Consider the following 24,322-nt stretch of genomic DNA (forward strand, 5'->3'; position numbering starts at 1 on the left):
CCTGCTTCCTCCCTGTCACAATGCTAAGGACTGCTGGGGTGAGCCCTGGGAGCCTTCAGGAGCCTTCCTCCAGCCGAAGACTAGGATATGACCAGGCAGACAGCACCTGGGCACTGTCCCTCAGAAACATCCCAGGCCTCTTACGTCACTGACATCTAGGCCCTGAACCTTACTTTGTGCAAAAGCCTGACAGTGTTTTCCCAGGTAGGTATGTGCCCTAAACCCTGCTGGTACTGCCATGAGCAAAAATAAGGACAGACAACAGAAAAAGAAAAACTGCCCAACAAGGAATTACGATAATGTTGTTTAATCTGCCAAATATACAAGTTGAATTTGAGGAGCATGTCTTGTCTGGGTGACGCACGGTAACCAGAGGTTTCTTGAAATGATCAATGGGTAGGGTTAAAAATGGGCACTAGCCCTGACCAGGTGGGTGGGAAGGGGACAGAACAGAGAGGAGAGGCCTCATCGGACGGAACTGGCCAGGCACAAACCTTGGACCTTTCACGGCACAGGCTCCCGGAGCTCCTCTGAATGAGCACCCAGACAATCTGGGCTGGTTGTCATCAACTCCCACAGCAGCTGCCTGCTGGCACCCCCCTCCCCCGCTAGCGTGCAATCTATTGGACAAATGGAATCTCTTCACCCCACTTCCCAGGCACCCCCCCCAAAACCAGGGTCCCAAATTCTAAAAACAGCAAAAACATTCAAATGGTTACGTATGAAATGCTGTCCTGCATCTTTCTGTCTCAAAGATAGCAGCTGCCCCTCCCCCAGCCCCCCACGTCCCCTGAACAATTTCTGTGCCAAGATGAAGAGGAGGCCCCAGGCCGTAGGGGCCCCTGGCCATAGGGGCTGCTGCAGCGGCGCCAGGGCACAGGGTGGGTGAGACATGGCAGAGGTCCTGGCGGCACGGCCCAGTTCCCCGGCATCTCCTCCCACAGGCCAGCTTACTTATTCAGGGAGAGCGACTGCAGTCGTTTTCCTGACAAAGTTGCGTCATCTTTCGCTGAGGGATTGGAAGGGAAAGGTGGGGGTTAGAACACAGCAAAAATACCTCCCACATCCCTCTGAATCACAGGACTCCAAGACCGAGGCCTCAGAAAACATTCTGTGCAAACTGACTGCGCTAATAGAGAGCCAATGATCCAGGCTGCCACCCAAGGGACAGAATTTCTGCTGAGGCCACAGGGCCAGCCATCCAGATGTTCCTGCTGTGCTCAATTGAGTGGCTGTCCATTCTGGCCCACCCACAAGCAGTCTGGTGGCTACTAGGAATTTCCGACAACCCTAGCAGAACCCTGCAATTCCAACCTCTCTCTCTGTATCTGAAGTCTTAAAGTCTCAAGTTAGCAACATTATCTAGCAACACATCGAGTCCTTTCTCACTTGGGTTTGTGAAGCCAAATGAGTCAAGATTAAATAAGCTCTGGAGGGTGATATGGATGCCCTGGTGAGTTCTCAGTTCTAGGCCCCAGTTTCCTCATAATTAGGAAAACAGGCAGGAAAGTAGGCTAAGGGCGCTCTCTCATGTCCACTCCTGCCCCTTTCTTACAGAGGGTCTATGGTAAAACACTCCCCATACTAGACAGACCCAGGCCCGTGAGACCCTGGATAACCCTTAGATATCCAGAGGGAGGGCGGGCGGGCGAGGAGCGGCTCACAGGCTGATGCCTGGTTAAGTTTCTCTTACAGATAGCCCCACCACCTCAAGCGCCTGGGTGGAGTGGCAGCTCTAAGCTTAGCAACTTCTGGTTTTACAAGGCTCAAAGATCTGTTGGTGCTGAGGCCTTTTGCTGCCGGAGTCAGTGACCACTAAGCAGGACTCTGTTGATTCCAACCCTCATCTGACTCCATGATGGTGGACAGGAGCATTTCTCCAGGGAGTGCAAGGCTTTACTGGCTGGCATGGGTGAGCAGGCAGCTGTCACTCCTCAGCCTCTCCAACCTCACAGGCAGTTCAGGGTACTGTCCAAAACCAGTCAGGGAACTGCTGCAGGGTCTGACGGGCTCAGACCTACCTTTCCTTTCTTCCTCTTTCTTTCTTGCTGCCTCCTCCCGCTGTTTCCGGATGATTGCCAGCCGGGCAAGATCAGCTTTGGCCTGCTCTGTCTTCCCAGCCAAATGCATCTTCATGTAGCGTTCTTTTGCTTTCTGCTTCTCTATTTCTTCGCTGTTTGGATGAGATGAAGTCAGTGTTATAACTGTCAGTGGAAGCACTCGGGTGCACAGGACACTCAGCTGAGGGGTGCTCTGGTCCATGTGTCTCTCTTAGTGGACACCCTCAAATAAGCAAGGAAAGTGGCAAACCTGTGAGAACCCCGGCCCAAAAGGGGACAGTGCCTTCTTGCAGGAACCAGGTTGGTGCCTGAAGACTTGAGAGAGTTTAGTGGCCATAATGAGAATGTGGAGCTTAACCCAAGAGCACTGTGTTCCAGAAACGACTGGATAGAAGATACTGGACAGATGCTGGGAGAGACACCCTGACTTGAGAGCACTGGGTCAGCACATTCTCACAGCAGCTCAGGTGCCCTCCCAAGCAGGTGAGCCCCCAGGCGGGGTGAGAAAAAAAGCAGGATTCTATACAGAGCAGGAAGGGCCATCAGTTCCCTGTGTGGTCTCACTAGAGGTCTGCCTACAATGTGATTAGAAAGCTCTGCACTTTTTTAATGTGCACTGATACCTTGGAGGAGCAGCATAAAGCACCCAGAGCCCTGGCAGGGGCACCAGAAGGGCTTTCTGGAGGCCTTCCTAGTGTATTAAGGCTGGACAGGAAGAAGCAAAGCACAGGAATCTGCTTCTGGGAAATGGATGAGAACTCAGCCACCAAGGGTTGGATTGGTAAACACTACACGCAGGTGACTAGACCAGCAGATCCTGGCAGGCATGTGTCAGATTGAGAAGTCTCTTATTCAGGACCAAGCCAGGCGGCTTCAAGGTTCTGCAGGGCCAAGAACCATGAAGAACAAGTAGCAGAAAGTTGCAGGCTTTCATGGTCATTATTTCTGTTGGGCAAATGGGATCTTTTTGGTACTGGTGAGAACTTGAGGCCCAAAGAAGACAGCAACTTATTCATGGCTGCTCAGTAAAATGGCAGAACCTTGGAGATGGGGGTGGGTGGGGCATTAGAGCCCTTATGCTCTGGATGGACAGCTTAGCATGTTGGGTTTCAGGGGAAATACACACACACACACACACACACACACACACACACACACACACACACACCCCAAACCTAATGGAAAGGTACAGAAACAGAGTGTCCTCCACAGCCTCAGTGACACTCAAACCCCTTCTCTGTAGAGCTTTCATGTATGCTCTTCATCCGTGGTAGGATCTGAAAAGGGTAGCAGGCTAGAATCCTAGCAGCTTCTGCCCTACTGAAAGGCCACGCTCGAGGGCGTTTGCTCCCATGAAGCGGCTGCTTTGGGGCCCGAGTCTGTGCTCTGAGGCTGCAGATGTTACCGTTCTCTCCTCGAAAGCTCCTTTGGCCCGTCCAGATCCAGTTGTGTGACCTTCTTAGTCGTCTGTGCCACCCGGTTGGGGTTCTCAATGTCAATGAGTCCTTCCACACCTTTTCGCTTTTGCTAGGATAGAACAGGACTGTTACACAATGTTAGGTCTTGGAGGGGAAGGCCAAGCCACCGACAGCCCATCAGGATGGGGACACCACTTTGGAATAGTTCAACAATCTTGGAGGGGCAAAGAAAATGAATGTGTACAATGACAACCTGTGTCAGAGCGCAGCGATTGGCAGCTCAAGGTCAATAGAGTACTGCCCCATCAATCTCAGTCTCCAGAGCAGCTTCCCGTGGAACCCCGAGCCTGATTTTCCTCAAGAATAACCACACGGCGGGTTCCCAGAGCAGGGGGAGCCGTGGGGTTGCAATCCCCACACTTCTCAGCTTTCAGTAGGGAAGAAGAGACGTAAGAAGCTAAACCGTCTTGTCTGGCTTCAGTGGGAAGAGGATGCGCCTAGTTCTGTAGTGACCTGATGTGCAAGGGTAGGTTGGTACCCATGGGGAGCCTCCCACTTCTCTGAGCAAGAGGAGAAGGGGAAAGGGGGAGGAAGAACTTGTGTGTGTGTAAAACTGGGAGGCTGTGATCAGGATGTAAAGTGAATAAATAAATTGATGGGAAAGAAAAAAAAAAAGAAGCTGAACCCTCTTAATCTTATCGGGGTAGACCCAAGAAGAAATGAAAACCCCGTTCTATAGGAGATCAGAAAGGAGCTTCCAGATGCTGACTGATGTGGCCACAGGTTCCAACGTGACTGCCTCTCTCTACAGCAGGCAAACTAGACCTACCCTCACCCAGCCCGATCTTTCCTTCCCTCAGCATGCTTAAAACATGGCTGGAGTCTATCCACTCTTCTACCCTGCTACTGCCAATCACTGAAGAGCAAGCCGTGGATGCCTTCTCCTGAATTCTACCACAGCATCTTAGCATCTGTTCCAGAAAGCCACCATCAGTGCTGGGCCGACAGGATGGATAGATAGGGTACAGGCACATGATTCCTGCAGCTTGTCAGACCACACACATCACAGCATGCTATCCATCTCCCCTCTATGATAAGTGCATGGTAAACGTAAAGGAAGAAGCAAAACTGGTTGTCTTTCTCCTACTTTCAAGGTCTCCAGTTGCCCCTGCCAGTCCCTGATGTAGTAAAGCCAACAGTCTTCTCTAACTACAGAGGGGCCCTGTTCTCTCTCTTCCTTCATTTGGCACCGTTTGCCCAGCAGCCTCCACTTTCTGTTCTTCAAACATGCAAAGCTTGCTCCCACCTGGGGCCTTTGCACTCTGCTTGCCTGGCTGCCTCCACTGTTCTCCCTAATATTTGTTGTTTGCCTGGCTGGCTCCAACCTTGGCTTAAGCCACCTCATTAGCACAGCGCTAGTCCAAGTATCCTCTCCTCTACCAGTCTGAGTCATAGCACTTCTCACAGTTTGAATTTCCACTGTTCCTTTACTTCATTTTCACTGTGTGCTCCATCAGATCCTGAGCCCTAAAGAGCAAGCGCTTCTGGTAATTAATGGTAGGCATGAGACAGAACACCAGTTAGTTCATCAACCAATTCAAGGCCAAGTTAGGATACATGAGCCTCTAACTCTCAGTGACAGTAAGTGGGTAAAGAACTTGTCTTGCAAACCTGATGTCCTGGGTTTGATCCCTGGGACTCACAGCAGTGGAAGGCGAGAACCCATTCCACACAGCTGTTTTTGGACTTCATATGCTACCATGGTATGTATCTAACCCCCTCCGATTAAAGGACAATATAAAACAAACCGAGGTTGGTGGTACGTGCTCATAAATCAGTACTTTGGGAGGGGGAGGCAGAACTGTCGGGAGGTCATAGTAGCCTAGGTTCTATAGGACCCTGTCTTAAAAACCCAAACACACATTCATCTGCTCAGTGAATGAGTGTGGCTTGCAGTCTACGGACTCACCTGGTAGTCATCATCTTCATCTTCACTCTCATCTGAGTCTAGAGACTTCTTTTCCTTTTTTGGGTCACCTGAAGCCCCATCTCCACCTTCTTCTTGTTCATCTTCTTCCTGTTTCAGAAATGGACAACCTGCAAAATCAAAAATGCAAAACAGACCCCCAAGAATATAACAACCACAGCCACTCTCTGATTGTGGATTTTCACATTAGGCCCCTGGAAGGCTCAAGCCTAGTATGACAAAGGTCCTAAAAAATGGCCACTCAGCATCACAGACCAGAGGTCAAAGGTCCTGATACAGCCATAAAAGACTCTCTCTGATCCTTTATAGCCACCTTGCTCAGCTCAGAAAGCAGCTCATCTCACAAGGTCACAAAGACCCAGGTGTGGAGCCGAAAACTGCACCTGCTGGGTTGGTCCCTGCTGCATGCAGCTGCCTAAGTAATGTTCCTGGTCATGCCTTCTTGGTTGTATGCTCCCATGGTCACACCTGTCCACATAATGGCCTTTTGGCACCAAATACCCAAGAACACACCTTGACAGGCTACCAGCCTCTACATTTCTGTCTCACCAAAAAAAAAAAAAAAAAAAAAATCAACATACCTATAATTAATTATATACTTATAATCTTAGCACATGGGAGGCTGAGGCAGGAAGATTGCCAAGAGTGCAAACTAGCCTGGGCTACACATAGATTGTTCCAAAAAAACAAAGTAAGAAAGCCCAATAAAAACCTTATATCCAGCTGAGCAGTGGTGGCACATGCCTTTAATCCCAGCACTTGGGAGGCAGAGGCAGGCGGATTTCTGAGTTCAAGGCCAGCCTGGTCTACAGAGTAAGTTCCAGGACAGCCAGGGCTATACAAAGAAACTCTGTCTCAAAAAACCAAAAACCAAAAACAAACAAAAAACCCCCACCTTATATCCATTCTCTCTTAACAGCCACCTACACATTCTCCAAGGTTCCATACCAGGAACTCCACAAATTCAAAATTCAAATTCTCAAAACTCCCAGAATCCCAGCTGGAGATGGCTTCTCCCCTTCTCAGGGATCCTAGAAGAGGGGCTGTCTGCTTCCTTAATTCAGGTGTGGATATTCACTGTTGCAGAGGATGCAGGTAAGAGTAGACTGGACAGGGTACCCCAGCACAGAGGAACTGGAGGAGGGCAGGCAGCACTAGTAAATCACAGAAGAGGTGATGCGCAACAGAGCCAATAGCAATACATAGGACAGTGGGGCTGCGGGAACACAGGCTGTACGCTGTATAGTCTGGCAGGTAGCCCTGTGTGAGGGGAGCTGCAGAGAACTGATAGGAGCTGTAGATGGACAGCAGCTGGTGGAGAGGGCCTCTAGAAGGCAGGCAAACAGGACCACCTATCTGTGACTGTGACTGTGGCTGCTTCAGGACTCACACCTGCCATCTGGTGTCCTTCCCACCGTCATGTGTGACATCACTTGGAGAACAGTAGTCCTTTCCTGTTCTCCCCGAAAGCCAGAAGCAAGGGCAACATACTGGACCTCTGCAGCGAACAGACATGTACTCACGTTGGCCTTCTGCTTCTCAGCCTGTAGCTGGGCATCGATCTCCTCAGGGCTTGTATACTGCCTCACTCGGCCTTTGTGGCCTCCCTTTCTACCTGCACAAAGAACAGTAGTTTAGGAAGGTGAGAGATAAGTCAGCCTTCACTACACTGACCCCCAAAAGGCTGTCCTGTTCAGCCCAAGGGAACCTCACCTACCTTCACCAAGTACCACCCAAACCTACAGTGATCTCAAAGGACAAAAGCAGCGGCTTAAGACACCCGATGCACGGATTGCCAGATGTAGGTTCCTAAGAACAAGACCTAAGGTGAGGAGAGGGAGATACAGTCTGACTGAATCCTGTTTTCTTAAAATCCAAACACAGCTGAGACCACAGAGGCTGGCAAGATATTGATCTCTTGAGTTCCAGGTCAGCCTGGTCTACACATGGAGTAGCCTGGTCTACCTATGGAGGGCAGAGTGAGACCCTGTCACGAACAAACAAATAAAATAAATCCTAATAGTGTTCTAAAGCGCAAAGGTACAGCACAAGAGCCATTGCTGGCTTTGTACCACAGACAAGAGACTTAATGTCAAGCAATGTGTAAAAGGGGAAGAATTCTGAAGTCTAAAGCTCTGGGTTCCAATCTGAGTTGTACCATTTCCTACATCTGTGGCTCTGTGTGTGCCTTCTCAGAGCCTCAGTTTCCTCTTCTTCCACAGCGCTGCCATGGAAGTAGGCTGGACACCATTGGTAAAGCAACCGGAATGGTGCCTGGCATTGGAGGAGCAACACACAGTGTCTGTTAACCTGTTAACGCTGCCAGGCGTGGTGGCGCATGCCTTTAATCCCAGCACTCGGGAGGCAGAGGCATCCGGATTCCTGAGTTCGAGGCCAGCCTGGTCTACAGAGTGAGTTCCAGGACAGCCAGGGCTATACCGAGAAACCCTGTCTCGAAAACCCAAAAACAAACAAACAAACAAACAAACAAAAAACCTGTTAATGCTAACACACTGGTTGGCAGTAAAACCTAAGTCAGCAGTGGCTCCATGAGCATACAACTGCCAGTGGCAGCAGAAGAATGACTAGTCCATGCTTATCTTGGTGATGAATCGACCAACAGAAACTGTATTCAGAATTAAACTAGCAAATAGGGCTAGCTCAGCAGTTAGGAACATTTGGTGTTCTTTTAGATAGCCCTAGTTGGTTCCCAGCACATACAGGACAGCTCAAAATCATGTCACCCCAGTTCCTGGGTGATCTAAAGCCCTCTCCCGACCTCTGCACGCATGGTACACTTATACACACATGGACAAAAACAAACAAACACATACACATACAAATCTCACATAAAACAAACTGGCAAAATTAAATATAGACTCAACATCAGTCTACCACTGATCAGAGCTGTCGAGACAAGTCAGCTATGAGGATCAGTGCCATACCCTCATGTGCTAACCAGAAGACTAGACCAATTCCTGCTAAGGCTAGTCTCATAGCTGGGCTGCAAGCCTTTGGCATCTCGATGCAGGTGTGACTGTGGCCTCTATTGCCAAACAGGCCCTTTCTTGATTTCTGCAGACCCCTTGCTGTGAGTAGAGAATCTATGATTAGACAGCTAGAACTGTCCCAAGCTCCAGAGACCACCGCAGAGACACAGTGACTTCCTAGACAGCAGCTGCAGAGCTGTAATTGAGCTGCCAACAGCCTACACCGCCCATTTTTAATGACTACCTGAGTTCCCAGGGGTGTATCTAGGTATGCTCATGAAAGGTCTATTGTGAGATACCAAGCTTTACCATTAAAAACAAACAAAACAAAAAGCAACCAACCAAACAAACAACCAAAAAAAAAAAAAAACCAACACCATTTCTTGACCTCTGAATATTCCAGGTTGAGGTAACAGATCAAAACTGGTTATCACATTTCCTACACTTATCTATGGGATACTGCCCTTAGTTTATTTGGTTTCCAGAGGCTCTTTCAAGACACTTTAAAAAATAATTCACAGTATACTGAAAACAGAATTGGTCCTTTGCTCCTGGGGAATTTTTTAATAGTTTTAAATCTCTGTTTTCTCATGTTAGCCCAAGCAAGGAAACAAGCTTTGTCTGCCTGCAAAGTTTCCCAGAAATCAAAACCAAGTCCATTAGCCATGATTTCATATCCAACACTGCTGAATTGTAATTCCCAACCTTGGAGTCAGGAGCTGGAAAAAGTTCCTTTGCCTTTTAAAGATGAGACTGAAAACAAAGACAGGGCTCTTCCAGACGCAGGATAAATCAGCAGAGAACCAGGTTTAGACGCACTTGGCCCTGTAAAGCCTAATATCTGAATATTGACAGGAAGCAATTTAAGCTTGAAAAATCTCCAGGCAGATGTTCCTGTGGGCCCACTGCATTAACTGGCTTAACACGTGAGCTGCCAACATGAACTGAACATCTGTTCTGTGCTGGGAGCTAGCCAGGCCCTTAGAGCGATTTATTCTGCCACCGTATAACTCCTGTCCGCCGGTCTCCTACTCATCAAACTAAGCCTTATTAATACCCCTGTAGTTCAGATGAAGAAAAAAAACGAGCTGGAAGAGAGGTTAAAGTCTTGTTTGAGGCCACAGACTTAAGATGTGATATATCTGGTATTCAAACCCCTGATTCGAAGGGGTGAAAACAATGTACGATGGGAAACCCTTGTTTTCTTGGTCTCTACACACAGTAATAGCTGACATTTAGGAGCTGCCGGGCACTGGGCTGAGTACGTGGGCTACCTAGTTTCCGCCTCTCATCATAACAAGAGGAAGATATAATCAATGTCTCCACCCCCCCCCTTTTTTTTTTTTTGGAAACCGACAAAACCGAGACACAAAGAAGTTAGACGACTGGCTCAGAAGCATATCCTTAATGGCTACGGTGCAAGGAGAGAATCAGAGCCAGGTCCCACATCATCAAGTCAAGGTCTTATTATGAGGCAGGCGTGGCTCCTCAAAAGCTCCACCAAAGCCACATTTTATGCTCCGGGCAGCCAGGGCCCGCACCAGCGCGGGACGCGGTGACTCAGTCTCCGGCCAGCCAAACGGGAGGACAAACTTCACATGCTCCCGAGGCTTGGACGAGACTCCTGGGTCCCGCTCTCCTCCGGGACAAGGACCCAGCACCCGTGAGTCTCCTCGAAAATCCCCGACGGAGAGGCCCTCAACCACTGTGGTCCTCGGCTTCCCAGGCAGGACAATTGAGCGTCGAGGCCCACGCATGGCTGGGAGGCGACGGGGATGGCCTCCTTCGGCGCGGATCTCTTAAGAGGCCCCAGCCCCGCCGGCTGAGGGGACCGCGGCCGCCGGCCTACGGCCGCCACCAGAGAAGCCACGCGAACCACGCGCGCCCACCCCCTCACCTCCTTTAGGCATCTCGGCTCCTGAGGCTGCAGCGGCGGCGGCGGCGGCGGCGGCGGCGCCTCGAACTGACACCGGAACCGGAAATGCCTTGGAATCGAGTTCTTCCGCCCGGCTTGGTTTCCCTCTCCGCGCGCCACCGCCGCCGCTGCCGCCGCCGCCGCCGCCGCGAGGAGCTGGGACCTCACACCGAGGCCGGGCTGGCTTGAGAGGTGCCTGAATTCCTGACCAGAACGTGTGCTGCCAGGAATCCGCGTCCCCCGATGTCCCTGTCTGAGGAGACACGTAGCCGTGCGGGCCACCCCTACAGGAAGTGAGAGGAAAAGGGCCGTACGGTTTCCGGAATTCTACAAAGGCAGCGCCGCGGACACCTAAGATGACGCAATCTCCGCGCGAGGTGGGCGGGGCCCCGCGAGGGCCTTACTCTGAAGAGTTTCTCGCCCGGGCGGAAGCCGTCAATAAAGAAGCGGAGGCCTTAGGTGCTTGGGTTTCCGGTGAGTGTTTCTCTGCTCGGTTCTCGAGTACCGCATCTTTGGCCATGGTTACGGGCGGGAGAGCTGAGTGAGCTGCTTAAGCGGCAGAGGCTGGAGTCCCCGATGACTTGGTGCCTTCATCCTTCTGCACAGGGGATGGTAAACTTGGGGCTCGCTCTTTCTCTCTGCGTGTGTTTTCCCCACGTCGTTTTCTCTTGCGGGACCGTTTTCTGTCTAAATACCGCTTTTTTTCTCAGATGCTGCTCTTGAGTTTTCCGCTACTGTCCCGTCCGTAACTTCGCTCTCGTTCACCCCTTTTCCCGAACTCTTCTACGTCTGTAAACAACCCAAACATCTCTTTCCTCCTGATCCGATCAACCTCTCCCCGGACCCGAGAGTCTCTCGGGTTGAATACTCCTAGGTCAGGAGAAAGTGATTCTCTAATCAGGCTGTGAGCCCTGGGAAGGGTTCAGATTCGATCTATCTCTTAACGTAAGCGCTGGGAAAACCGGAGCAAAGACCACTGATGGGGAAGTCAGGAGCCTCTAATCTGTTAGACTCGCCAGTTGTCAGCAATGTGACCATGAGTCCACGTCTTAAAAGAGTTTGATTCTTAATTTATTAAATTGTTAAGGAGGGATGTGAGGATTGGTGGGGATTGTAAAGTGTCGGTCTCCGTACAGTGGATGGGACAGAAGACGGTTTGAGCAGACGAGTCTGTTATGCTGATAGGGTACTCTTTACCAGCTAGAAAGCTTTATGCAAGCTGAAGAAATAAAAAAAGCGTTTCTATTTAGGTTTTTAACTGGCCTGCTTCGTTGTTCTAAAAAGAGAGATTTTAGCAGCTATTTAACGTGTGTAATGTACTGCTCTTTTTCTACAGATGAGACAGAAGGCTGAAGAGGAAACGTGATCTCCCCCAGAGCCACTGAATAGTTGGTAAATCTGGACAAGAACACAGCTTTGTAACTGCGAAGACCAAGGATTTCTATATTACTCTCAATACCCAAAGGTATTGTGCACTCCTTCATTCCTTGTTTCCTCTCTCTCTCTCTCTCTCTCTTTCTTGCCTTCTCTTTTTCTCTCTCTGTCTTCCTTTTTCTTTCTTTCTTTTCTTTGTTTCTTGACAGGGTCTCATATAGGCTAGATTGGACACAAACTCACCATATACCCAAATCTGGCCTTGAACTCCTGACCCTTCTGTCTCCACCTCACACATGCTTGATTGAACTCTCTCCATGACTGAGCTTCCTGTGGCTTCTCTTTTCTACTGTAGACGCTTTTATAGCATGAGATAAGTAATAGATCCCTTCCAGTAGATCTCAAGCAAGGCCTCCAGTGTTTTTGTTCTTGGGCTGTTTTGCTGTTCCTATTCCTGTGTTGTAGAGTGTGTGTTGAGGGTGGGGACAGCTCATGCCCAGAGAAGCCTGGGGAGGATGCTGAGACACCTGTTTGGGTCTGACACAGGGCAGAGACGGCACATGGTTACTTAAGGGCATAACGTACATCTTACTCTCTGAGCTTGACATCTAGAAGAGCAGAGGAATGGCTGTCAAAGCCCTTTGGGAACCTGAGACTCAGAAAACAGTTGATTTTCTTGTAGATCTTTACAAGCTATCTTGCTGGGAAATGCCCAAGGTCAAAAGAAGCCGGAAAGCACCTCCAGATGGCTGGGAGTTGATCGAACCAACGTTGGATGAACTAGATCAAAAGATGAGAGAAGGTGAGTGGGGTCTTTCTGCCTGGATATGCTGGACAGTATCAAGGCTCAGCGTCTCCAAGGATAGAAAGAAAGAAAAAAACACGGAGAAGAGGCTTGTAGCAAACTGGTCATGTTTTATCTCTCAGCTCAGAGTGCTTGAAAGTTCCAAAGAGTAAAGTAGCATTAATGGGGCTATCATACGTCTCCCCAAAATGTAGCATTAATGGGGCTATCATACCTCTCCCCAAAACGGTTTGTTGTTGTTTCATTATTAGTATATTTGTGAACGAACAGGTGTCTTTGCTCCTTTTAGTGTTTTGGGGTCTCCAGCAGACATAGTTCTGGCTGTCCTGGAACTCACTGTATAGACCAGCTGGCCTCCAACTCATAAAGAGCTCCATGCCTCTGCCTCCCTAGCACTAGGATTAAAGTGGTGTGTCCCACAGTGCCCAGCTCACTGTGTTGTTTTTTTTGGGGGGGGGGGGTTGTTTTTAGATTTTACTTTACTTTGGGGTGGGGTTGGGGGATGTATGCATGTGAGCACAGGTGCCTGGGGAAGCCAGAAGAGGGTATGAGAACACCTAAAGCTGGAGTTGCAAGCAGTTGTAAGCCACCCTGACAGGAGTACTGGAATAGCCGCATTGTAAAGTCTTTTTATCCATGCCCTTTTGTCTTTTTGAGACTCTAGCTTTAGCTGGCCTAGAACTCTTGCCACATATTCACATGCTTTTTGTGGGTCTGAAAGTCTTTATCCCATGGTCTTTGCACCATGTAGCAGTTTCTGCAACAAAGCACCCTGGCGATCTTGTGCTTTGGGAACCTTTACAGTCTACTTGTCTGGGGAAATTTTATCAAAGGATATGCTAGCCTTCCATGTTCTGGCTTGATTGCTGTTACTGTGATAAAACATCAGACCAAAAGCAACACAGGGAAGGAAAGGTTCCAGGCTTACCGTTCCAGGTTACAGTCTGTCATTGAGGGGACGTCAAGGCAGTACTAAGCACATCACCTCCACAGACAAAAGCAGAGAATGAAGCTGGAGAGATGGCTCAGTGGTTGAGAGCACTTAGTGCTCTTGCCAACACCTCTTCTGACATCCATGGGCAGCAGGTACACTAGTGCACATACATACATACATACATACATACATACATACATGCCAGCAGAACACTCATACATAAAACGAGATACACGGAACTTCAGGAGGAGAGAGAGATCAATGAACACTTGCCGTTTGCTTAATACAGAAGTTCAACCAACTAGCTTTGTTCACTCTTACCCAGTTCAGGCCTCACACCTCCAGCATCTGAAGGATGACCATGTTCAGAGTTGGTCTTTCTGCCTCAATCAGGCCAATATGACTTAGCTCACTCATCAAGTGGGGCTCCCGTAGGTGATTCCACCTGGCAAGATGATAACTGTAAAGCCATCTTACTGTATGACTACTTATATTTGTATGTGTGTTAGGGAGGGTAGGACTACAAAGTTAGTGTGTATGGGGTTAGAGGACAACTTACAGAAGTCAGTTCTCTCCTGTGGGTCCAGGGATCAGACTCTTACCTGCTTTGGGAGCAAGCACCCCTACCCACTGATCTATCCCATGGGACCCCTGAAACTTTTTTTAAAAAATAGATTTGAGTGTTTTGCCTCATGTGTACTGTGTTTGTGTCTAGTATTTACAAAGGCCAAAAGGATGTTGGATCCCTGGAACTGGAGTTAGTTATGAGCTGCCACCTAAGTGCTAGGAATAGAACCTGGGTTCTCTGTAAGAACCACTGAATCTTCTCTTCAGCTCCCCTTGAATGTCTGTTCAAAACAATCTCTGGAATACCTGTTTATAGCTAATCTGATCATTGCTATTATGAGGTCATACCTGCAGCAATAATTATTAAGCCAGTGTTAACGTGGCTTTCTCTTTTCTCAGCTGATTGTGCTAGACTGTCTCTGTGAAATACCCAGAACTTATAGTCAAAGTTGCTATGGGCCAAGAGATTTCTTGACATGACTCTAAAAATAAAGGAACTCAGAATGTGGAGTAAAGTCTGTTTTCAGGTCTCTTTGATGTATTCCTAGACTCATGGTAACTCTAACCTCTTGGTGAATTGCCCGACATTTTCTATACCATTTTGCATTCAGCTAGAAGGATGCCAGGTTCTTGTCAGCCCTTTTAATTGTTCATTATTTTCATTACTATCTGCATGGATGTAAAATAGTCATAGCTGTAGTTAAGCAAACATGCTACATCCTCTGTAGAATGACTAGTTCCAGAACACATACATGCTTTTTTCTTCCCAGCTGAAACTGAACCCCATGAGGGAAAGAGGAAAGTGGAATCTCTGTGGCCCATCTTCAGGATCCATCACCAGAAAACCCGCTACATCTTCGACCTCTTTTACAAGAGGAAAGCCATAAGCAGAGGTAAATGTGACTGGCTATATTCCTTGACCTTTAAAAAACGGTTACTGTGTGTCCATACTTATGGAGGCAAGCCTGTGTTTTGACTTCCATGTGAAGGTTGCAGGACAACCTGCAGTTTTGGTTCTCTTTGCCATGTGAGTCATTAGGCCTATATAGAAAGCATCCTTGGCCCCTGGGCCATCTTGCCTCTTTTGTACTTGAGTGACTTTCAGGATTTATACGGTAGTTTATAAAAAGCTGGGGCTGGTGGCCCATGCCTTTAATCCTAGCACTCAGGAGGCAGAGGCAGGCTGATCTCTATGTGTCCTATTTCCAGGACAGTCAGGGCTACCCTTGTCTTGAGAAACTAGAAGATGAGGAAGAGGAGAATGAGAGGAAAGAAAGGGGAAAAAAGCCAAGTGTCATGATTCAGACCTATACTTTCAGCATTCGTGAAGCAGAGGCAGAAGATTAGGGAGTTCCAGCTAACCCTTAACTGTAATATGTTGGTAAATCTCCAACCCAAATAAGCCCATACAAGGAAAACACAACTCAATTAATATGAATACAAGCTTTGTGCCTCGACTGGGCAGATCTACCCCCACAGTTATATTCTACAGCTGAGAGCCCTCATAACTTGTAGTTTCTCATGGCCACGTGCTGCTGCTCCATTTTCCTTCCACCTCCTCCTCCTCTTCAGTCTTCCTCTCTCTCCTTCCTCTTATCATTCTCCCCCTCGCTTTTCTTTCCCTCTCCCCCCAAAACTTTTTAGCTCCACCTTCCACTCCACTGCCCAATCACCAACTCTAGCCTTTATTTTACAGTTAAAATGGGGAGAAGGTTCCCATAAGTGCCTGAGTAATGATTCATTCCATGTCCCAGGCAGCCCTCTTGGGGAAGCAGAATTAGCATCAAAGTACAAGCAGCCCCAGGGCAGTCCACAGCAGTAGTGGAGGGCCCTGGCTCCAGAAATGGAAGTGAAAGCAATGATTATCTTTGCAAACCCATCAAGCATCAGTTTTCTTACCATGAAAGATGAAGTAATTTGTGTGTATGTGTGTTGGGTTTGTTTGTTTGTTTGTTTCTTTGTTTTTTGGGGTCTTGTTGTTATTTTGAGACAGTGTTTCTCTGTATAGCCCTGGCTGTCCTGGAACTCACTCTGTAGACCAGGCTGGCCTCGAACTTAGAAATCCGCCTGACTCTGCCTCCCGAGTGCTGGGATTAAAGGCTTGCGCCATCACGCCCGGCCGTGTTATTTTTGAAATAAGGTTACACTATGTAGCCTGAGCTGGCATGGAACTTATTATATACGGACTGACCTCACACTCACAATGCTCTACCTGCCTCTGCTCATTACTGGAATTATTGGCTTTTGTTGCTGTTTTTAAGTTTTGTTTTTTGAGACAGGGTTTATATAGTCATAGTTGTCCTAGAACTCAATTTATAGACCAGCCTGACCTCCAACTAAAGAGATTGTTCTGCCTCTGTCTCCCAAGTGCTGGGATCAAAGACTCATGCCACCATACCCAGCTTAACTTTTCCTTTTAGTCCAAGGTGAAGGCAGGTTTGTTATGCCATGTTCTGATGTTTGTCCCCAACTTTCTGACAGAACTCTATGAATACTGCATTAAAGAAGGCTATGCAGACAAAAACCTGATTGCAAAGTGGAAGAAGCAGGGCTATGAGAACCTATGCTGCCTACGTTGCATTCAGACTCGGGACACCAACTTTGGCACCAACTGCATTTGCCGGGTTCCCAAAAGCAAGCTGGAAGTGGTAATGCCCGATGGTTGGATGGGGGTTACTTTCTGTTTAAAACTATGTCTTAGTTGACCATAAGGGTATTTTGAGAGGTGGTTTCATCACTAGAACCCTTCTAGCCAACCTTTTCAAAAGTGAGTCCTGACCAGGGATCCTTTTGAGGTGGTATCTGGGGCTGGTCTCAGTAGTCAGTGGCCAGGTAACGGAAGTGACCTCACTCCTTAGGGAGTAGTGATGGCAGTAGCTCTCGGGTGATGGGAGGGCTATGCAAGTGAGGCTGGCTGTCAGGTGACTATCTATCCCTCTAGTCTCACAGGGACATTAATCTCTGCATGTCTTCTGCTTTGTTCCACAGCAGAAGTGGAAGTTCATGCCTTTAATCCCAGCACTTGGGAGGTTGAGGCCAGCCTGGGCTAGTACTGAGATCCTGCTTCAAAGGGAAAAATAGTTTCAAGGGTAGGCCAGGCACCCAAAGCAAGTAGCTGGGCTACAGTCTCCACACCCTTGAAATGGAGCACCAGACGGGGGTCAGGACAGATAGGCCATCCATTCAGCTTGACCTTTGTTTCCTCTCATTACACCGAAGCAAGCCTTAATTCCCAGAGTTTTCATTGAGTACAGATGGCCTCAGCTCAGCAGGCAGCTCTGTTCGCGGTACCAAGGGTGGGGCTCTGTATGATGTACTGAGCCATGGCTAGTGGGCAATAGCTGCTTCCCAAGGAGCTCTTGGTGTCCCAGCCCGTGGTTGAGGTTTAACTGAGATTCAGGGCTGGATTGTTGCCTGAGGTGGTAGACGGCCCCCTAGAATGCATAAAGCCCTAGGTTTCATCTCAGTGCCCCATAGAACCAGATGTGCAAGTGTACATCTGCCATCCTAGCACTCAGCAGCTGTTTGCAGGACCAGAAAATTAGGGTCATTCTATATATGAGACTGTCTCAGTTAAAACAGATCTAACAGAACTTTACCAGAGAACTTTATTTGTTTAGAATGGGCTCATGGTCTCCAGAAAAGGAGGTAAAGAGAGCATTGCTCCAGCCCCCCCCCCCCCCCCAGTAGCCTCAGGAACTCTGGCTTTAGCCCTCTTGGCAGTGGCAAGTGTCTTGGTATAGCAATCACACACAGACACTAACTTCCCCCTGGTAGTAACTGTTCTACTTCACAAAGGAGCTCAGATGCCCAAGTAGAAGTGTCCAGTAGAGATGCTCTGCAAGGGAGTGCGCAGGGCTGTAGCAGTGTGTTCAAATGTTCTTCTGTTTCAGGGTCGCATCATCGAGTGCACGCACTGTGGCTGCCGGGGTTGCTCTGGCTGACACCCTTGACTCCTCTGCATCCTGGCCTTTGGACCGGGGACTTACGCTTATTGGGCCACTGCCTGAAGCAACTCTTCTCAGAGTGGTGCTCAGAGAAAAGACCCAGGGGAAGCATGAGCTCTACAGGTGACAACTTTAGTGTTCACCAGCTGAGATATGTAAAAATAAAACCTTTAGACCTCCTCGCTACATTCTTTTTTTAAGAGTGCCAGGGGATGGGCTTAGTCCTGGCTCTATGTTGTAGGTGCTATGTGGCCATGATTGTTTGTCAGGATGTCTTGGCCTGGTGTGGGACCTGCTATGATCTGGGCACCCTGAGCCCAGCATTTGCCTGTAAAGTGCTGTGGTGCCTCTGGAATATTCTTGGCCTCTAAAGTTGAAAGGACTCCCAGGCTCCCCCAGCAATGTGAAGGCTGGGCACTTGTCATAGCAGCATGCTCCGTCATCTGTCCCTAAGGCCACCAGCGTTGTCAGTTGTGTCTTGGTCCCCAACGGGCTTGTTCTGGAACTCCTGCCAGGGGTGGGGGGCTTCCTCTGCTGGCATCACTTTCAGCCACTGCTTGTAATAAGCCCGAAAGCCATCGATCTTCTCCAAGTAGGTGTTTTTTTCTTTGTACTATAATTAGAGATGCACAGGACGGTCAGTGTGAGTGAGATGCAGGGACAAAAGCCTCACTACGAAACCCATCACTTTGTACAATGAATGTAGGATATGCTAAGAAGGCAGAGCTTTCAGAAATGTTTTCAGCCAATCTAAGCTACTGCATGTCACCCAAAATTAACCCAAGTCACAGCAGCTGACCCCTGTCCTTTCCTCAAGGAGACTACCAAATAATTTGACATTAGATTAATGGTTGTAAAGGGCCAAGTTCTGGAAAACCTGTTATTTGGGAATAGGCCATACCACTCTTTGCCTGATAGCTGTCTAGTCTGAGAACACTATAGTGTGCCTAACCCATGGAAGTCACCTTAGCACCACAGCTAGAACTGAGGCATCCCCTCAACTCTGCCTCTGTTGTGCTGAGCTGTTGCTACCCTGACCTTGCATCACTGCAGCATATCCTTGCAGGGAGGAGAGGGGTGATGAGTTTGAAACAGATGACAGGGGCACCATGGGAAAACATTGCTAAAACACAATACTAAAAGTTTAAGTATGTTTTGAGCTGGACATGATGAGGCACACCCTTGTTCCCAACATCTAGATAGCAGAGACAGGCAGATCTCTAAGTTAGAGGCCAATCCAATGCAAGTTCCAAAATAGCCAGGGCTACACAGAGACCATGTCTAGAAAATAATAAGATAAAGTGTGCTAAAGAAATAGTTCCGTGCTTACTATGCAAGCACAAGTTCAAACTCTTAGTACCCATGCCTCCTGCTATGTAGTCCCTGGGCTAGGGAGATAAGACGGGAGACAGCAAGTCTAGTCAAACTGACGAGCTCCAGTTTCATTAAGAGATCCTGTCTCAGAAAAGTGGAGAGTGATAGAAGGCTTTAAGTGGTCTGAGGTCTTCAGCTGCATTAATTTCCTTCTATGCACTAAGACAAACCATTAAGTTGTTTTCAACTTAAAATATTGGAATTGAAAATATTCTAGGGGCTAGAGAGAGGACTTGGCAGCTAAGAGCTTTGAGTGGGTTCCACTCCAAGCACCCATAAGATGGCAGAAAGCTACCTATAACTCCAGTTGGAAGGGACCAGGCCTCCTTGGGTGCTGCACACACACTGTACACAGAAAAACAAGACATCCATCCACACTGGTGCATGGGTACCCAGCACTCGAGAGACAGAGGCAGGTGGATGATCTCTGAGTTCAAGGCCAGCCTGGTCTATTAAGTGAGTTTCAGGACAGCCAGGACTACACAGAGACTCTATCTCAAAAAACCCCAAAAACAGCTGGAGAGAGAGCTGCTCAGCAGTTAAGAGCAGTGACTACTCTTTCAGAGGTCCTAAGTTCAATTCCCAGCAACAACATGGTGGCTCACAACCATCTGTAATGGGATCCGATGGCCTTCTCCCGTGTGTCTGAAGAGATCGACACTGTACTCATGTACATTAAATTATTATTATTAAAAAAAGAAACAAGCCAGGCATGGTGGCGCACGCCTTTAATCCCAGCACTCGGGAGGCAGAGGCAGGCGGATTTCTGAGTTCGAGGCCAGCCTGGTCTACACAGAGAAACCCTGTCTTGAAAAACCAAAAAAAAAAAACCAAAGCCCAAACACCCATATACATTTTTTTAAAAGGCAACAAGAAGGTGACATACGGACGCTCAGCACAGCCTGCCCTGCTGACTGACTCATTCTTTCTCAGCAAGTGCCACACACGGCAGCTGTTCCTGAGCACTGCCTCATGCTCCCACCCCAGTCACTGTCTCCCCATCTGGTTTGTGGTCACGTAGGCCACAGTTGCCATTAGTGCTCTGGAGACGGAGCATGGGGCCTGACATCCTTGAAGGGGTAACTTGTACAGTAGCCTGCCTTCCTCAGACTGTATCACTTGCAGTGCCACTGTGCAAACATCCAGTGGGTGAGTGCTGTGCACCAATCAACACATAAGCATTGGGAACCAGGTGAAAAGGCAGGCTACCTCTCTAAGCCCAGATGGTTCAGGGAAGACAAGAACCAAGTGTAAATACAGTAAACCATGGTATCACCAGACTGGTATGTGGGGGAGGGGAGGTGGATCTGCAAAGGGCTATTTAAGACTGGACACAATGGTGCACGCCTATAATGCCAGCTCTTGAGAGGTGTAGGCAGGAGAGTCAGTAGATCATGGCCAGCCTGAGTTACCTGACTGTTAATAAAAACAAAAGTGGGCTAGAGAGATGGCTTAAGTGATTGAGAGAACATTCTGCTCTCCCAGAGGATCTGAGCTCAGTTCCCTGCATCTACACCAGGCACACCACACCATAACTACCTGTTAGCTCCAGGGAAGTCAATGTGGCTCAGGGCCTTGGGTTTCTCTTAAGAAAACTTGTTAGAAGCTGGCAAGATGGCTTAGCGGTTAAGAGCACTGACTGTTCTTCCGGAGGTCATGAATTCAAATCCCAGCAACCACATGGTGGCTCACAACCATCCATCCATAAAACAAAACAACCTATGGGCTGGAGCCAGGGGAGCCCAGAGTGAGTGGGGCTGGAGCAAGAGGGAAAAGGAAAGGAGAAAAAGGAGAGGGGGAGAAAAAGAAAAAAAGAAAAGAAAACTTGCTGGACAACTTTCAGCAAGGAAATGAAAGGTCAAGACCCAAAGGTCAAAAGCAGAAATGAAAGCAGCTAAGGGACTGTCAGCACTGACAGTAAACTTGGTGCACATACCCGGTCAAAGGTGGGAGGGTACTTGGCTGCAAACTCCAGCTGGCGGATGACCACCTCGTTTACTGGGACGCTGTTCTGCCTCATGTCCTTCAGGATGTTGATGAGATAGGTGTAGTCCAACTTCTTGAGGGCTGCGTTGATAAGGGTGCTGTAGATGTGGATGTTAGGGCTCACCTGGGACTTCTAGAACATGAACATCATGAACATGGTTAGCATGTGCTGGTGGCTGGAAGGACAAAGCAGTCTGCTAGGACAAGGGTGGGATGGTACAGCCTTCTAGCCCTCCACAGACGCAAAACAAGCATGCCCTATTTAGGGAGAAAGACTGGTGCTCAGGTGTCGTCAAGACAGGCAGGAAATGAGGTGTAAAGTACCTCCTCCCGGCTACAGTTTACTAGTTGACACTGTCATCATCAGATACTGGTCAGCCTAGAACAGCCAACAGTTGGGTGACAACGTGTGGACGGTACTTGATCTTTAGGTAGTGGCCACTGCTGGGCTAGATGAACACCACTCAGCAAGCACTCGTGACAGTCAGAGAGAGTGTGCATTAGAGGGAACCAGGGCTGTGGAAACTGCCCTTTGTCCCCAGGGTTTCCGGTCCATCCCTCCAGGGTGCTGGGGCTCAGCCCCATTCACAATTCTCCATGGGAAGCAACACCAACTTCAAGTTCTCAGGGTCAGTTTTTATAGTGGTCATGGTCATTCTACACTAGAAGGGGGCTGTTCCACTTGCCCGCCCCATATTCTTTTGATTCTGCTGGGCCTCATTTTCCCAACAATTCTCTTCCTGGAAATCCTAGAGGTCTCCCAGAACTATGGGCAAAAAGGTCAGGGTTAGGCCTGTGCCTCTCACCTTCATGTCTGCAAGCAGCTGCATACCATCCTTGGGCCGATGGCAACCAATGGCCAGATTGCAGAAAGTCCGCAGATTGGGGACAATTCCCTTCTTTGCCAGGATTGGCAACAGTGCCTGTAGGACAGACATGCAACCGTTCCCTGTGACCCACAAGCGCTGGCGTATTATTCTGATGAATTACTCTGCTGCATGCTACAGGCCTAGGAATCCAACTCTACTCAGAGGCCCCTTGACCCCCTCTGCTGACTGTATGGCAATCCTGGTCTCATATCTCATGCCCTTTTGTCTCATATGTCCTTCTCTTATCTGCCCTTCCTACCCTCTGTCTCATGCTCCTTGGCTGCCCATCCCTGCAATGGGCCAAGAAACTAGGAGCTCGTGATGCAGGGCAGGAAGAAGCACTGACCAGTATAGTATGAGAAAGAGGGCACCTTTCAGCCCGGGAGGGCCCCAGGGAAGGACTGCTATCTTGGCTTTTCCAGAGGAAGGTGTGCTCTGCACTATCACCACTTCTCTCTTACCCTTGACCCTCACAGATGCACATGGTACTGCTTCTGTCAAAGCAAGCATCACACAGAAACTGTGTGCCATGAGGTGGCATGCATGCCTTTACGCCCAGCATTTGGGAGGCAGAGGCAGTCAAGTCTCTGGGAGGCCAGTCAGATCTACAAAGTGAGTTTCAGGGCTGCAGGGCTGTTACACAGAGGAAACACTGTCTTGAAAAACCAGGAAAAAAAGACAAAAAACCAAACTGATTACGTAAGTAAACAAAAGCCTGTAAGAAGCCTGGCTATTATCATTGTGAGATGGAGAAAGCCCCATAACCAGGTAGTGCCTCCTGGTCTGACAAGAACAGAAGCACACAGGCAGAATACGGATGAGGAAGGTCAGAAGATTCTGGAGATATGCCAGGGCGCCTCACGGTAATTCTTCCCTTGGGGAGAGGTAGAAGTCAGGGTCTCACTACAAAGCCTCAGCTGGTCTGGAGTTCACCACATAAACTTGGAAATCCAAAGTCCACCTACCTCTCCCTCCCGAGTGCACCACCATGTCCAGTCCCCCCGCCCCTTTTTCTCTTCACCACCCTCCCGTTTTGTTGTTGTTTTTGTTTTTTTAAGAAAAGGTCAAGGCTGGCTTGCTGGATAGTTTTATGTCAACCCGATACAAGCTAGCGTTATCTGGTAGGTAGGAATTTCAATGGAGAAAATACCTACATACGATGGGGCTGGAGAGCATTAGTGCTTGATGGGGAAGGCACACCTTGCTGTGGATGGTGCCATCTCCGAGCTAGGGTCTACAAGAAAGCAGGCTGAGCAAGCCATGACAGTAAGCAGCACACTTCATGGCATCCACATCAGCTCCTACCTCCAGGCTCCTGTCCTGTCCTGACTTCCCTCAGTGACAGAATATGACCGTGGAAGCATAAGCCAAATAAATGGTAACCCTGACTAAGGCAGTATGGCCAAGGATGACCTTAATCCTTAATCCGCCAGCCTCCGATCCCCATCTCCTGGGTTACTGGTGAGTATCACCAGATGCAGTTTACACAGTGCTAGGAATGGATCCAGAACCATATGCTAGACAAGCACCCCACCGCTGAGCCTCATCCTCCGTGTACAGCTCTCCTGCCTGCATTTATGTCCATGTACCACTTGAATGCTTAGTGGCCATGGAAGCCGAAAGAGCATTTCAGATTCCTGAAACTGAAGTTACAGATGGTTGTAAGCTGCCACAGAGGTGTCCTCTAGAAGATCAGCCAGTGTTCTTAACCACTGAGACCTGTCTCCAGTTCACGATGATTCTTTTCTTTTTCTTTTCTCTCTTTCTCTCTCTCTCTTTCTCTTTCTCTTTCTCTCTCTCTCTCTCTCTCTCTCTCTGATTTATTTACTTTATGTATGTGAGTACACTGTAGCTGTCTTCAGACACACCAGAAGGCATCAGATCTCATTACAGATGGTTGTGAGCCACCATGTGGTTGCTGAGAACTGAATTTAGGATATCTAGAAGAGCAATCAATGCTCTTAACCACAGAGCCATCTCTCCAGCCCTCATGGTGATTTTTTTTTTTTTTTTTTTTTTTTTTTTGCTTTTGTGTTTGGCTCATCCTCCTTGACTTTCTCCTTAACATCCTGGTTCTGTCCCCTGCCAGGGTTGCT

The 24,322-nt window shown here is 48.6% G+C and overlaps 3 protein-coding genes across 4 annotated transcripts in view; 1 reads left to right on the plus strand and 2 right to left on the minus strand.

Annotated features, from left to right (window-relative positions):
- Positions 1–291: 291 nt before the first annotated feature.
- On the minus strand, positions 292–10,451 carry Pdap1 (PDGFA associated protein 1). The gene is made up of 6 exons (XM_021186897.2): positions 10,353–10,451; positions 6,989–7,080; positions 5,448–5,555; positions 3,466–3,587; positions 2,022–2,173; positions 292–1,009 (listed from the first exon to the last, which is right to left on the minus strand). The coding sequence occupies exons 1-6, from the start codon at positions 10,363–10,365 to the stop codon at positions 951–953; spliced, it is 546 nt and encodes a 181-aa protein (XP_021042556.1). The 5' UTR covers positions 10,366–10,451; the 3' UTR covers positions 292–950.
- A 292-nt stretch (positions 10,452–10,743) lies between these two features.
- Positions 10,744–18,183, plus strand: Bud31 (BUD31 homolog). Of its 2 annotated transcripts, none has more exons than XM_021187243.2 (6): positions 10,744–10,844; positions 11,707–11,835; positions 12,427–12,546; positions 14,821–14,943; positions 16,532–16,698; positions 17,944–18,183. In XM_021187243.2, the coding sequence occupies exons 3-6, from the start codon at positions 12,453–12,455 to the stop codon at positions 17,992–17,994; spliced, it is 435 nt and encodes a 144-aa protein (XP_021042902.1). In that variant the 5' UTR covers positions 10,744–10,844; positions 11,707–11,835; positions 12,427–12,452; the 3' UTR covers positions 17,995–18,183. The 2 variants fall into 2 exon arrangements, with proteins under 2 accessions (XP_021042902.1, XP_021042903.1); XM_021187244.1 differs by having other exon boundaries at positions 10,839–10,982.
- Ptcd1 (pentatricopeptide repeat domain 1) overlaps positions 17,641–24,322 on the minus strand; it is a 20,106-nt gene continuing 13,424 nt past the window's right edge. Inside the window, exons 7-9 of the mRNA XM_021187235.1 lie at positions 22,164–22,280; positions 21,308–21,490; positions 17,641–18,610 (exon numbers count right to left, since the gene is read on the minus strand). Of these exons, the coding sequence (XP_021042894.1) occupies positions 18,437–18,610; positions 21,308–21,490; positions 22,164–22,280 (474 nt within the window). The 3' untranslated portion in view covers positions 17,641–18,436. The remainder of the gene's footprint in view (positions 18,611–21,307; positions 21,491–22,163; positions 22,281–24,322) is intronic.

Source organism: Mus pahari, chromosome 23 (assembly GCF_900095145.1).
Source record: "Mus pahari chromosome 23, PAHARI_EIJ_v1.1, whole genome shotgun sequence".
Lineage (NCBI taxonomy): Eukaryota > Metazoa > Chordata > Mammalia > Rodentia > Muridae > Mus > Mus pahari.

Coding starts and splice junctions, on each gene's coding strand:
- Pdap1 (XM_021186897.2), bottom strand. Junction 3,588..5,447: donor ATGAAGATGATGACTACCAG/GTGAGTCCGTAG, acceptor GTTCTATCCTAG/CAAAAGCGAAAAGGTGTGGA. Junction 2,174..3,465: donor GAGCTTTCGAGGAGAGAACG/GTAACATCTGCA, acceptor TCATCCAAACAG/CGAAGAAATAGAGAAGCAGA.
- Bud31 (XM_021187243.2), top strand. CDS start 12,453: ATGCCCAAGGTCAAAAGAAGCCGGAAAGCACCTCCAGATGGCTGGGAG. Junction 12,547..14,820: donor AGATCAAAAGATGAGAGAAG/GTGAGTGGGGTC, acceptor TTTTCTTCCCAG/CTGAAACTGAACCCCATGAG. Junction 14,944..16,531: donor GAGGAAAGCCATAAGCAGAG/GTAAATGTGACT, acceptor ACTTTCTGACAG/AACTCTATGAATACTGCATT.